At 47.1% G+C, this 15,465-nt stretch overlaps 1 protein-coding gene across 3 annotated transcripts in view; it reads right to left on the bottom strand.

Annotated features, from left to right (window-relative positions):
* The window catches only part of GLE1 (GLE1 RNA export mediator), a 181,564-nt gene that overhangs the window by 113,079 nt on the left and 53,020 nt on the right, over positions 1 to 15,465 (bottom strand). For all 3 annotated transcript variants that reach the window (XM_029612699.1, XM_029612698.1, XM_029612697.1), the window contains exon 9: positions 23 to 92. In XM_029612699.1, coding sequence (XP_029468559.1) covers positions 23 to 92 — 70 coding nt within the window. The remainder of the gene's footprint in view (positions 1 to 22; positions 93 to 15,465) is intronic.

Here is a 15,465-nt window from a genome sequence, read left to right as displayed (position 1 = left end):
GAGCCCCTTGGCTGTCACTAACCTGCGATGCTGGAGATCTGACTCACAGGGATTGTGGCTGCCTTCTGAAGCTCCATCTTCAGCCTTTTTACCTGTACACACACAAGAAATTAGAGTGATCAGGCCCAAGTCTGAGGCTGCTCCATAGAAGGAGCAGACCAATCTGTGCTGTTTGCAAGGAATCACAAACTGCACACTCAGGATACACAGAGAGATGGGGCAACCCATGCTGCAAGTTTCATCATTAAAGAAATAACAGTTCTTCCCCTCAAACTTAATTCTCTGTACAGGCCAAAAGGCTTGCCCATCCCCGATGTAAAAAAGAAACAAATCTGGGTTTTTCAGAGCTCCTCCACAGCTCAGAAAGTACAGAAATACGGTCCTTTAACTAGCAGGACACCCTCTCTCCTTCTCCAGGCTCTATATATGCTGCCACCTCATTACTCTGCCACCGTTACAAGTTCTTACTAAAGTGAGACATAGGAAAATTGGTTCTTACCTGCTAATTTTCGCTCGTGGAATACCACAGATCAGTCCAGACAAGTGGGTTTTGCATCCTTACCAGTAGATGGAGGCAGAGAATACAACATTTTCAGACACTGTTACATAACAGGGTGCCACCTGCAATCCCTCAGTATTGACCTATACCCAAGTCAAGATGAATTTCATCAAAAACTAACTTAACTCTCTTCTCTAGAACAGGCAGGGGAAAAGTTGGAGCCCCTGAACTAGAGCCCTCGCATCAAACAACAGAAATTGAAAATGTCCAATGACAGTAGTTTCTGCACTAAATACACCCAGAAGAGAGAATGGTCTTTCTAAACAAAAAGTGGAGTCCTGGACTGATCTAGGGTATTCCAGGAATGAAAATTAGCAGGTAAGAACCAAATTTTCCTTTCCTGTTCATACCCCAGATCAGTCCAGACGAGTGGGATATACTTAGGCTCCCCTAAACCAGGCAGGAACACAAAGGACCAGCTCACAACATAATCTCTCCAAGCCATGCCTCCTCCAGTGCCCGAACATCCGATCGGCAATATCTGGCGACAGGGTGAAGTGAACACCATATAGCCGCTCGACAGATCTCCCGAGGAGAAACCTGCTGACACTCTGCCCAAAAAGCTGCCTGAACCTGGGCAGAATGCTCACGCAGTCCCTCCGAAATCGGCCGTCCTTTACATATATATGCCGATACAATTGCTTCTTTTAGCCAACGTGCAATTGTAGCCTTAGAGGCCTTACTTTTTTTCTTTACACCACTAAACACTAAGAGATGATCTGATCTCCTAAAACCATTAGTGACTAAGATACCGCAACAAAGTCTGGCAAACATCCTTAAGAAAACGAATCACATCCGGATGCTAAGCCAGAGGTATCACCAGAATCTTACTTTGGAAACAAGCTAAAGTTGCCACTTGCACTCATAGCAAGTTACAAGCCAGACCTTTTACTAGACCCTTTTGAAAAAAGGTCCAAATAAGAGATCCTGCCACATGTGTAGGGTCAAGATCTTCCTCCAGAAACCATGTTTCAAACAATTACTACACTATGACATAAACCAGTGAAGTGTAGATTCTTCTGGCTGGAGCAACATATAACCGCTTCCGTGAAATCTTTCCAACACAAACGCCTCCTTTCAATAGCCAGGCAGTGAGCAGTAATGACCTGCCCAATCCGAGATTGGCCCTTGACAAAGTAAACGCCACAGATGTCCTAGCCTTAGGGGCCTGTCCACTGCTAGATTTACAATATCCACAAACCCCAGCTGGTGTTGCCACTCCATCACCATTACAACCATTCTTCCCAGGTGCCTCTATACATCGCAACACTCTGCCTATGAGAGGCCATAGGGGAAAAAACATAACAGGATCCCCAGCCATGGGGGAACTAAGTGTCAAGTCCCTCAGATCCAACCTCTTGCCTGTGACTAAAGAATTGGTTTGCCTTGGCATTGCATCGTGAAGCATCAGGTCTAGCTGGGGGCACACCCACCTGGTCCGAATGAGATCCATGGCCTCTGTGGACAGCTCCCAATATTCAAGATCTATCTCCTGCCAGTTGAGATAGTCCACCTATATATTGTCCACTCTAGCTACATGAGATGCTGCCAGGGCTGCCAAATGCTGCTCTGCCCAGAGAAAAAAGCTCCTGGGCCTCCTGAGCCACCCTGTGCCCTTTTATCTCACCTTCGCGACTGATATACTCCACTGTTGTCGCATTGTCCGAGAAAACTCACACTGCCCGATCTTGCACTCATGCAAGTAAAGAGCAACACCATGCGAACTACCCTGGTTTCTAACCAATTAATAGACCATAATGCTTCCATTGCCGACCACTGACCTTGGGCTGTCTGACCTTGATGAACAGCTCCCCAACTCTCAAAGCTGGCATCCGTGGTCACCACCACCCAGACCGGAATTTCCAATTCCATTCCTCTCTCCAAATTGGGACGAGAAGTCACCACAAGAGACTGGATCTTCCCTGAAGTGGTAGCAGAAGCTGAAAATCCTCCGACAGTGGACTCCACTGGGACAAAAGCGCTCTCTGAAAGGGCTCCATGTGAGCAAACACTGACGGAACTAATTCCAGCGTAAACGCCATAGAACTCAGAATCTGCAAATAATCCCAGACCCTGGGTTCCGAAAGCTGTAGCAGTAGACAGACCTGAACCTGTAACTTCATCACTCTGTCTTACGTGAGGAAACCCTTGCTTAAGCGGGTGTCAAATCGCAGCCCAGATACTCTAGCAATTGGGATGGAACTAGATTGCTCTTTGCTAGATTCACCATCCAGCCCAGAGACTGCAACATTTACTTGACCTGCTGAACTGATTGACAACACTCCAACTCAGACTTTGCTTGAATGAGCCAGTTGTCCAAGTAAGGGTGAAATAGCACACTTTCCTTCTGCAGCATCGTGGCTACTACCACCATCACTTTGGTGAAAGTCCATTGGAAAAATTACTTATCTGATAGTTTTGTTTTCCTTAGGTAGACAGATGGACTCAGGACCAAAGGTTTGTGCTCCCCTGCCACCAGATGGAGATGGAGTCAGGTTTCAAAGCTGCCTTCACCCTAGATACACCCCTGCAGTGATCTCAGCCCTTCAGTATGCTCTTCAAAATACTATCAAAAAAACTTGATTAAAAACAGATAAAGCAAATGTTGCTTACCTGTAACAGGTGTTCTCACAGGACAGCAGGATGTTAGTCCTCACATATGGGTGACATCATTAGGATGGAGCCCAATCACGGAAAACTTCTGTCAAAGTTTCCAGAACTTTGACTGGCCCCTACTGGGCATGCCCAGCATGGCACTAACCCTGCAGCCAGCAGGGGTCCCCCTTCAGTCTTATTTGATAGCTACAGGCAGTGCTGAAAAAATAAAACAAGAAAACGTTACGAACCGAACACCGCGGGGCGGCGGGCGGGTGGGTTTCGTGAGGACTAACATCCTGCTGTCCTGTGAGAACACCTGTTACAGGTAAGCAACATTTGCTTTCTCACAGGACAAGCAGGATGGTGGTCCTCACATATGGGTGAGTACCGAGCTGAGGATGTCCGAACATGCACCAAATGTACCCAACGGCGTGCAACAGGCACAACAACTGGGGTGGAATTTGGCAGAGGGCATCCTGAACCCCACCGGGCAGGCGGAAGGGTGTTGGTACGTCACGTTGGAAATAGGTTACGCAGGACAGATTGGCCGAAGATGGAATCTTGTCTTCCGGCTTTGTCCAAGCAATAGTGGGCTGCGAAAGTGTGGAGAGAACTCCAGGTGGCAGCCCTGCAAATGTCAGGAAGCAGCACCGATCGTAGGTGTGCTACTGAAGTCGCCATGGCCCTCAAAGAGTGTGCTTTAACATGGTCTTGGAAAGGAATGCCTGCTTGCTGATAGCAAAAAGATATGCAGTCCGCCAACCAGGAGGAGAGAGTCTGCTTACCCACAGGCTGCCCTAATTTGTTGGGATGGAAAGAGATGAATAACTGAGTGCTCTTCTTATAGGCAACTGTACGGTCTAGGTAAAACGCTAGAGCCCGTTTACAGTCAAGAGTATGCGGAGCCTGTTCCCCTGGGTTGGAGTGGGGCCTGGGAAAGAAGATAGGTAGTATGATGGATTGATTAATGTGAAACTCCGAAACTACCTTAGGCAAAAGCTTAGGGCGAGTGCGGAGTACCGCCCAGTCCTGCAGGAGTTTAGTGTAAGGCGGATAGTTAACTAGGGCCTGTAATTCACTAACCCTGCGAGCTGAAGTGATAGCCAAAAGGAAAATCACTTTCCATGTGAGATATTTTAGGTCACAGGAGTGAAGAGGTTCGAATGATGGTTTCATGAGCCGCCCGAGAACCAGATTAAGGTCCCAAGAAGGGGCCGGAGGACGTAAAGGTGGCTTGATATGGAGCAAGCCTTTCAGAAAACGTGTTACGAGGGGTTGTACCGATATAGGGACATCCCCGACACATTTATGGAAGGCGGCTACCGCACTGACATGCATTCTGATGGAAGAGGTCTTTAGACCTGATTCCGATAAATGCCAGAGATAGTCCAAAAACCTTGGGATTGGACAGGAAAAAGGATCAAGGGATTGCGGAGAACACCATGATATATACCTTTTCCATTTATAGGAATAAGACTTTCTTGTGGAAGGCTTCCGTGAAGCAATCAGGACACGAGAAACTGAATCTGAAAGGTTAAGTGGTTGAAGGCTTAACCTTTCAACATCCATGCCGTCAGGGACAAGGCCTGAAGATTGGGATGGCATAGACATCCGTCGTTCTGAGTGATCAGATGCGGGTCCATTCCCAAGGGAATGTGCCTGCGGATGGAGAGATCCTGGAGTATGGGAAACCACATTTGGAGTATGGGAAACCACATTTGGTGGCCAGTGAGGTGCTATCAGGATCATGGTTCCCTTGTCCTGACAGAGCTTCACAAGAGTCTTCGAAAGAAGAGGAAGTGGAGGGAATGCATAAAGCAGACAGATTGCCCATGAGAGGGAGAATGCATCTCTGGGCTGAGAGTGTTTGCTGCGAATGAGGGAGCAGTAATTGTCCATTTTGTGGTTTTGAGGGGACGCAAAGAGGTCTATTTGGGGATAACCCTATTGCTGGAAGAGGAAGGTCGCTACCGAGGGGTTGAGAGACCACTCGTGCGGTTGGAAGACACGACTCAGTTTGTCTGCCAAGACATTGTGCACTCCTGGCAAATAGGTGGCCCTGAGATACATCGAGTGGGAGAGCGCTTCTGCCCAAATCTGCGCAGCTTCCTGACACAGAAGGAAGGAGCCTCTGCCTCCCTGCTTGTTGATGTACCACATGGCCACCTGGTTGTCTGTCTGAATCAGGATGACGTGATTTGACAGGCAATCCTGAAAAGCTCTGAGAGCATATCGCATTGCTCGAAGCTCCAGGAAATTTATCTGGTGTTTGGCTTCCTCTGGAGACCAAGATCCTTGTGTCTGTAGATCATTCACATGGGCTCCCCACCCGAGGTTGGAAGCATCGATGGTGAGAATGAGTTGAGGATCTGGTAGTTGAAATGGCAGTCCCTGGAGGAGATTGTTCTGATCTTTCCACCAGGCGAGAGACAGACGGAGTGCGTCGGTGATGTGGACAATTGTCGACAGAGGCTGAGTAGCTTGAATCCATTGTGACCTCAGAGTCCAATGCATGAGCCTTATGGCCAGGCAGGCCATTGGTGTGAGATTTAGATATTTAGAACACTTTCCACTATTTTTCCTGGCACTGAAATCAGGCTAATTGGTCTGCAGTTTCCCGGATCGCCCCTGGAGCCCTTTGTAAATATTGGGGTTACATTAGCCACCCTCCAGTCTTCAGGTACAATGGATGATTTTAATGATAGGTTACAAATTTTTACTAATAGGTCTGAAATTTCATTTTTGAGTTGAGTTCCTTCAGAACCCTGGGGTGTATACCATCCAGTCGATTTACTACTCTTCAGAAGAGACCATGCTGGTGCCGCTGACTTCACCTGTTCTGCCGCATTCTGCCCGGGCTGATGGCATTTTAAGCCCAAGCGGAGGAGGACCGGGGAGCAGCTGGGTCAGCGGGGGACCTGGAAGTGTGGCGACACACCTGCATGTTCTTGGTGACACACTGGTGTGTCGCGACACACTGGTTGAGAACCACTGATCTAATGGTCCAACTGACTCCCTCACAGGCTTTCTGCTTTGGATATATTTTAAAAAGTTTTTACTGTGAGTTTTTGCCTCTACAGCCAACTTCTTTTCAAATTCTCGCTTAGCATGTCTTATCAATGTCTTACATTTAACTTGCCAAAGCTTATGCAATATCCTATTTTCTTCTGTTGGATCCTTCTTCCAATTTTTGAATGAAGATCTTTTGGCTAAAATAGCTTCTGTCACCTCCCCTTTTAACCATGCCGGTAATTGTTTTGCCTTCTTTCCACCTTTCTTAAAGTGTGGAATACATCTGGACTGTGCTTCTAGGATGGTTTTTTTTTTTGTTTTTTTTTTTTGTTTTTAACAATGACCACGCCTCTTGCACACTTTTTACCTTTGTAGCTGCTCCGTTCAGTTTTTTTCTAACTATTTTTCTCATTTTATCAAAGTTTCCCTTTTGAAAGTTTAGCATGAGAGTTGTGGATTTGCTTACTGTCCCCCCTTCCAGTCATTAATTCAAATTTGATATTATGATCACCATTGCCAAGCAGCCCTACCACAGTTATCTCTCTCATCAAAACCTGTGCTCCACTGAGAAGTAGATCTAAAATTTCTCCCTCTCTCGTCGGTTCCTGAACCAATTGCTCCATAAAACTGTCATTATTCCATCCAGGTACTTTATCTCTCTAGCATATCCTGATGATACATTTACCCAGTCAATATTGGGGTAATTGAAATCTCCCATTATTAACGCACTACCAATTTGGTTAGCTTCCCTAATTTCTCTTAGCATTTCACTGTCTGTCTCACCATCTCGGCCAGGTGGACGGTAGTATACTCCTATCACTATAGTCTTCACCAACACACAAGGGATTTCTACCCATAAAGATTCAATTGTGCATTTAGTGTCATGCAGGATGTTTATCCTGTTGGACTCTATGCCTTCCCGGACCTAAAGCGCAGGAACTTTTGATGTTCTGGCCAGATGGGAATGTGCAGATAGGTTTCTGTTACATCTAATGATGCCAGCAATTTCCCCTTGCGAAACACAGCTATCACCACTCACGTTTCCATTCAAAAATGTGCCAACCAAAGCACCGCACTGACCTTCAGATCCAGAATGGGCCGGATAGCTTCCTTTTTTGAAACCAGTGCCTTCCCTGGCCTCGTTTGTCCAGGGGAACTTGCACTATCGCCTCCAGGCTTTTTAGCCACCGCAACGTATCCTGCACTGCATCTCTTTTGAAGTGGGATGTACAAGGAGATATTATGTAGGATTCTCAAACTAGCCAAGCAAATTCTAAAGCATAGCCATCTCTTATCAGCTCTAAGACCCATTAATCTGTAGTGATCTTGATCCACTCCTCATAAAACAGAGCCAATTTCCCTCTGATGACTTCCAGGAAAGGGAGGATCAACAGTTTAATTGCGTGGCCTTATTTTCTCTGGGTGCTTAACCGGAATTATCTCAGGCAGATTTGTGTGTTCCCTGAAAAGACCTTTACCTTCCCAATCCGTGCCTTTGCAAGGAAGAAGAGCTGCTGGATTAGAGGATCCTATGCCTGGATGGTATCTACCTGGAAAACACTTCCTGCTCCCGATCAGCTAGTCCTTGGGCGATGTATGGCCCTTTGACTCGCCCAGGAGCTTTACCAGCTGCTCCAAATGGGAGATTACCCAACTGAGTCTTGGAGCATACATCCACTAACCAAATGCAGTCAGAGGAGACTCCAGGATGACACCATTTTTCTTGCCAATGGATGCAGCTGAGTGTATAAAGCATCATCAATGTAGGCCACCCCCGCTCCCAAGTGCTCCACCCCTTCGCAACAGCTGATGGACCCATCTCAGACACCTTGAGCTGTTGATCCCAGGGCAAGCGGGTGCACGCCATGAAGCTACCTCAAACAGCAGCCCGGAAGCCCATAGCAAAGACAACACATTTTCTGGAGAAGTACTTCCAACTGGCTCATGCCATAAAGCTATTAAATACAGCAACCTGCTTTTTGGTCCTCACACGAACAGCAGCGTTTTTTGCGCTCCATGAACAATGCTGTCAGGGAATGCAGCTACACACGCTGCCAGCACTCAACTCCCGCACACAGCAGAGAATCCGTCCCAAAGTGGATCCCAGTCTCTTCCTGGCCTCCCCCATCAGCATCGCAGCTGCCAAGCAGGCCCATCTCCTGGTGGCCGGCCTGACGATAGGAAAATTGGTTCTTACCTGCTAATCTTCGTTCCTGTAATACCACAGATCAGTCCAGACAAGCAGTTTTATTCATCCCTACCAGCAGATGGAGGTAGAGAACAAAACTTTGAGCACCTGCAGTCCTTCAGTATTAATCGATACCCAAGCCAAGATAAGAAAAAATAAACCTAGAAATTGAAGCCAAAAAATGGCAAATCTGCTTAGAAATAAATACAGCAGTAGACCAAGCAGTCTTTCGGCAGAGATCCTCAGGGCGGGCCTCTGGACTGATCTGTGTTATTACAGGAATGAAAATTAGCAGGTAAGAACCAATTTTCCTTTCCTGAACATACCCAGATCAGTCCAGACAAGCGGGATGTACCAAAGCCCTCTTACACTGTTAGGGAACCCGAAAGACCCACTCGAAGAACACTCTCTCCATATGGCCGTCAAGAATAATGCTCTTGTACTTAGCTTGTAAAGTGTCTCAAATGATCCCGACTTGTGCAAGTTTCGACAATTGCTGTCTTCCTCAGGGTCTGTTCGTTCTGACTTGATCCTTTTTCATGATGATATTCTTTAATTCTCCGGTGTTCAAACGAACCTCCATATTCACTCGTATCCTGACAGGATCATTTGAGACACTTTACAAGCTAAGTTCAAGAGCATTATTCTTGACGGCCATATGAATAGTTGAAAAGTGATTGTCACGAAAGAAAACAATGGACATTTTATTAAATTATATATAATGAAATAAGTAAGAAAATATATAAACAAAAAAAAGGGTTTTTTCTGTAGCCCAGCTCAAAGGATTTTTAATAATATAAGTTTGAATAAAACATTGGAGGCTGGTGGGTGCGTTAATGATTAAAATAACAACGGCACCTGGGAGGTAGCCTATTTACATATGAAACCATCCCCCGCTCGCCTATAAAAATTGAATAAAAAATAAAAGAAAAAACTTTAATGAAAACCAACAAGTGTAAATCCTGAGCAGGTACACAGACAATATCCCACATAAAAATAAAAGCACCAGGTTGGGTTATTTGTGCATTCACTTATACATTCACTTGGTGAGGATCTTATTTGGTAACTCTCGTATATGTGGCAGTGCGCAAAGTTTTGTTCTCTACCTTCATTTGCTGGTAGGGATGAATAAAACTGCTTGTCTGGACTGATCTGGGTATGTTCAGGAACTTTTTCTTGTAACCAAACACTTTCTTTTTTTATAATTTTTTATTAATATGTTTACATTACAATTCAAGAAAGATGTACTTGAATTAAAAAGCAGACATTATAGAAACCTAACAATCATTACAAATTAAATCATACATTAGGTATCATGTTGCATATTAAGTCCACACCAAGTGGGGGAGGTATACACAGCCAGAGGAAAACATTCCCTTGTCAATAAAAGAAAAAACAAACAGATCTGCTAACGGGTAGCCACATTATAGTTTGAGGCATAACTATGGACATTGTGCACCCACTCCACAACGGGAAAAGGTAACATAGTAGTAACTGGAACTTTATCTTTCAAAAAATAAGAAAATTGGTTCTTACCTGATAATTTTCATTCCTGTAGTACCACGGATCAGTCCAGACCATGGGTTATGCCTCCCTTCCAGCAGGTGGAGACAGAGAAAAACTTGAAAGGCACCCTCACTTAACCTGGTGTGCCTCCTGCATCCCTTCAGTATATATAGAGTATCAAAGCAGAATAATACTAGCAATGAATCAAACAAGAACAGAACTATAGGAACGAACATATAAACATGTAACCTGTAGCTTTCTTTCTTAGTGTGCTGCAATACATAACCTGAATATGCGTGTGCAGACTTTACAGATCCCCCTGCTACTCACTTCTAGTCTTTGGGCGGGCGTCTGGACTGATCTGTGGGACTACAGGAATGAAAATTATCAGGTAAGAACCAGTTTTCTTTTCCCTGTACGTACCTGGATCAGTCCAAACCATGGGATGTACCAAAGCTTTCCTAAACCGGGTGGCACCTCGCGAGTTCCATGCCTAGCCCGCCACTGCCAAAATCTCTGGGCGCCTGAACATCCAAGTGGTAGTGGCGAGCAAATGTATGGAAGGTTTTCCAAGTAGCAGCTCTGCAAATCTCCTGAGCTGATACCAACTGGCATTCAGCCCAAGAAGCTGCTTGAGAGTGAACAGAATGGGCCTTCAGGCCCTCCGGATTACAGATATTACAGAATGCTGCAGCCCAGGTGTTGACGAATACCAGTCGTCGACAGCATATTTCCCCAGTTTTACAAAGCCTTCATTGGTTACCAGTAGAATTTAGAATTAAACATAAAATGTTGTGTATTATTCATAAAATTCTATATGGGGAAAAGACAGACTGGTTAAATGCAACTATAAAAGACTACATGTACCCCAACGTGAATTAAGAGGTTAGAGACCATGCGATATCAATCGCCGGTCCGAAATTATGGAACACTTTACCACCAAATTTGAGACTGCAGTCGAATTTGAAAACATTTAAAAAGGAGTTAAAGACTTGGAGCTTTCGGCAAGCTTACGGGAGTAATCCACAAGATGCAGCCTAAACCTCAGACTGAGAGTTATGGATCCGATCTTGTTTTATTCTGTTGTATTTTTTGCTTCTTTTACTGTTTTCCTTTAAGTAATGTTTTTTTAGTTACTTTTATCCAAATTTTATTTGTATTGATTGATTTAATGTAACTTTCTATTCTTAACTGTTATATTTTATTAATTATTGTTTTTTACTATCATTGTGTAAACCGTAGAGATAGACACATAGTTCTCTCTACAACGGTATAAAAAAGCTGTATGTATAAATAAATAAATAAATATATGCAGGTGAAACCGCTTCCCTCAACCAGCGGGCAATCATCGTTTTAGAAATCTTGTGACCTCTCCTGGGACCGCTCCAAAGGACAAATGATCTGAGAGTCTGAAAGAATTTGTGACTTCCAACTAGCGTAACAAAGAACAAACATCTAGGCGACGAAGCTCTCGTGCTTGTGGAACATAGCTTGATAAATTAGGAAGAGCCGGGAGCTCAACTGACTGACTTAAATGGAAGGACTTGACCACCTTCAGCAAAAAAGACTGAACAGTTCGAAGGGAAACCCCCTACTCAGAAATTCTCAAAAAAGGTTCCCTACAAGAGAGCCTGTAACTCAGACACTCTACGAGCTGAGCATTTAGCCACCAAAAAGACCATTTTCAGCGTGAGATCTTTCAACAACAGCGTTTTAAGGGGCTCAAACAGCGAATCACACAAAACGTGAAGTACCAAATTAAGACTCCACGATGGACATACCGGACGAACAGGAGGCTTCAAATGCCTTACTCCTCTGAGGAAATGCACCACATCTGGATGCAATGCCACCGAGCTACTAACCAGAGTGCCTAGGGCCGCTACCTGTACCCGGAGGGAGTTAAAAGACAAGCCATTGGCTAAACCATTTTGTAAAAAGGCTAACATCTGAGCAATCGTAGCATGTCTGGGGAGAATCTCTCGCTCGAGACAACAGGAAGGCTGTCTTTAATGTTAATAGTCGGAGAGACAGGCTGCGAAGAGGTCTGAAGGAGGCTCCTGCTAAGAAATCTAGGACTAGGTTGAGGTTCCAAAGAGGCACCGGCCACTTTAGGGGCGGTCAGATCTGCTTGACTCCTTTCAGAAAGCGGAAGACATTTGGGTGAGAGGCTATGATGCCGCTCTCGCTCTTGGTTCCGTAGCATGACAATGCTGCCACCTGTACCTTGATGGAGTTGAGAGACAATCCCTTCTGTAGTTCGTTCTGCAGGAATTCCAAAATTGACTGTGCGTGGAATGATGTTGCGGTCCTCACACCAGGCTTCGAATACTCTCCAAACCCTTATGTATGTTAGGGATGTGGAGAACTTGCGTGCTCGGAGCAGGGTGTCAATTACTGCCCCCAAGTATCCGCTCTTCCTCAGGCAAGTCCCTTCAATGGCCAGACCGTAAGAGAGAATCGAGCTGGATCCTCCTGGAGGGTCAATCCTTGTTGGAGCAGGTCTCTGTGTGGAGGTAGCGGGAGGGGGTTCCCTGTCAGCAGCCTTCGCACGTCTGCGTACCACGGTCTTCTTGGCCAGTCCGGGGCCACTAGAAGTACAGGTCCCCTGTGGTGATCTATCTTGTGGATGATTGTGCCCAATAGGGGCCATGGCAGGAAGGCGTATAACAGAGTCTCCTGTGGCCTGGTCTGTACCAGGCTATCGATTCCCTGGGACTGGGGTTCCCGCCTGCGGCTGAAGAAGCAGGGCACTTGGGCGTTGGACCAGTTTGCCAGGAGGTCCATGGTTGGTGTTCCCCAACGGTTTACTATCAATTGGAATGCTGTGGTCGACAGCCTCCATTCTCCTGGGTCTAGACTTTCTCTGCTGAGGTAATCCGCAGCGACACTGTCGTTCTCCGTGATGTGGACAGCAGAGATCTCTTGAAGATTTACTTCCACCCATGACATTAGGGGTCTATTTCCAGAGACACCTGTTGGCTTCTGGTTCCTCCCTGACGGTTGATGTAGGCCACTGTTGTGGCATTGTCAGACATTACTCTGACTGATGTCTCTCACAGTCTGTGACCGAACCGTAGGCAAGCTAGTCTGACTGCCTGGGCTTCTAGGCGATTGATGTTCTATCCCGACTCTTCTTTGTTCCATTGCCCCTGGGCGCTTAGCTCTTGGCAGTGTGCTCCCCATCCTCGTAGGCTGGCGTCTGTGGTGAGCAGGATCCAGGTTGGTGATGATAGTCTCACTCCCTGGCTCATATGGCCTTCTTGTAGCCACCATTGTAGTTGGGTCCGAACTTTGTCTGGGAGCTGAAGACGTATGGTGTAGTTCTGGGACAGCGGATTCTATCGTGACAGTAGTGAGCACTGTAGGGGTCTCATGTGAGCTCTTGCCCATGGCACTACATCCAGTGTGGATGCCATGAGGCCGAGGACTTGGAGGTAGTCCCATGCCATGGGGCGAAGTTCGCTCAACAGGTTTCTCAACTGGGTCATCAATTTCGATCTCCTTGTCGGTGTCAGGATGACCTTGTCTTATTTGGTGTCAAACCAGACTCCCAAGTATTCTAGAGATTGGGAGGGCTGCAGACAGCTCTTGTTTGTGTTGACCACCCACCTGAGGCTCTCTAGTAGAGTTTTGACTCTGTTGGTCGCCTGGTGGCTTTCCTCTGGGATTTCGCCCCGATCAGCCAATCGTCTAGATAAGGGTGTATGAGGATTCCTTCCTTCCTCAGTGTTGCTGCCACTACTACCATGATCTTGGTGAACGTCCGGGGTGCTGTGGCTAACCCGAATGGTAGTGCCCAGAACTGGTAGTGACGGTCCAGGATCATGAAGCCTAGAAAACGCTGATGCTCTTGATGGATCGGAATGTGTAGGTAGGCTGCCGACAGATCCAGGGATGTGAGGAACTCTCCCGGTTGTATCGCCCTTATTACCGAGCCTAGGGTTTCCATTCAGAAGCGAGGATTCTTCAGATGGTGGTTGACAGACTTGAGGTCCAGGATGGGCCTGAATGATCCTTCTTTCTTGGGAACGATAAAATAGATGGAATAATGTCCAATATTTATTTGTTTGTGTAGGCACTGGTGTTATAGCCTCTAAGGCTAGCAATCTGGTCAGTGTAGCTTCCACTGCCATCCTCTTGGAAGGGTCGTGGCAGGGGGATTCCACAAACTTGTCCGGAGGGAGGTGGTGGAAATCCAGATAATATCCCTCTCAAATGATGGCTAGGACCCATTTGTCCGAAGTTCTCTCGACCCATCTTTGGTAGAATAGGACAAGTCTTCCCTCTATGGCTTCTTCCATTGGACGAGTTGGCTGATTTTCATTGTGGGGTGCGGCTGGGGCCTGGGCCCAAGCTGGCTCCCCTTTTGTTGTGCTTGTTCCGAAAGGACTGGCTCCTGCCTGCGGGGTGAGCCGCTTGATATGTGCTTCTGTATGGGTTGAAGCGCTGTGATCCTCTGCCCCTGGAAGTTCGGGGGAAGGGTCGCTGGCTTCTCTTATTCCTGTCCTCCGGTAGCCGAGGCAGTGGGGATTCGCCCCATTTGTTAGCTAGTTTCTCTAGTTCGCTTCCCAACAGGAGGGTTCCCTTGAAGGGCATCCTTGTGAGTCCCGTTTTGGAGGATGCGTCGGCCGCCCAGCTTCGGAGCCAGAGTTGCCTTCTGGCTGCCTCGGCTGATGACACTCCTCTAGCTGCGGTGCGCACCAGATCAGAAGTGGTATCCATGAGGAATGATATTGCTGGTTCCAGGGCTTCCCCAGGAGTGTTTTTCCTGGTCTGTGATAAGCAGGCGCGTGTCACTACGGCACAGCAGGCCGCAATCTGTAGAGACATAGCGGAGACGTTAAAAGACTGTTTGAGGATGGATTCAAGACGTCTGTCTTGAGCGTCCTTGAGCGCTGCTCCTCCCTCCCTCCCCCGAAACCGCACAGACCATGGCATCTACTTTCAGACATGCCAGGAGATCTTTGGCAGCTGGATCCAGAGGGTACATGGCTTCCAGGGCACACCCCCCTTTGAACGCAGTCTCCAGGGCATCCCATTCCAGGTCAATTAGCTGCTGGACGGTTTGTAATAGTGGGAAATGATGGGAGGTCTGACGGAGTCCCTCTAGTAGGGGATTCGTCTTAGGGTCCCCCGAGGCCCTTGTGCCTGGGATAGCAAGCTCTTTCAAGCTTTGTGTGACCAGGTCTGGAAGCTTGTCACTGGTGAAGAAGCGCCTCATGGTTTGGTTTTACGTGCCTGTAACAGCGTGGATATAACTTCCTTCTTATAACCTTTCTTCTTCAATCGTCGCCGTTCAAAAGCCAGGCCGCTAGACAAAAGCGATCCGCCTGAGCGAAAATATGGGACCCTGGCACAGTAGATGACCGAGACGCAGAGGACCGTCCATCGCCAGGTTTACGAGATCCGCGAACCATGGCCTCCGCGGCCACTCCGGAACTATGAGAACGACCGGACCCCTGTGAAGTTCTATCCTTCGGAGCACCTTGCCCACTAGAGGCCAAGGTGGGAACACGTAGAGGAGAGTGTCGCAGGGCCAGGGGAGGACCAGGGCATCCACGCCCTCCGAGCAGTGCTCCTGTCTGCGACTGAAGAACCTGGG

The sequence above is a fragment of the Rhinatrema bivittatum genome, chromosome 8 (assembly GCF_901001135.1).
Source record: "Rhinatrema bivittatum chromosome 8, aRhiBiv1.1, whole genome shotgun sequence".
NCBI lineage: Eukaryota > Metazoa > Chordata > Amphibia > Gymnophiona > Rhinatrematidae > Rhinatrema > Rhinatrema bivittatum.
This window is presented reverse-complemented; position numbering and strand designations above follow the sequence as displayed.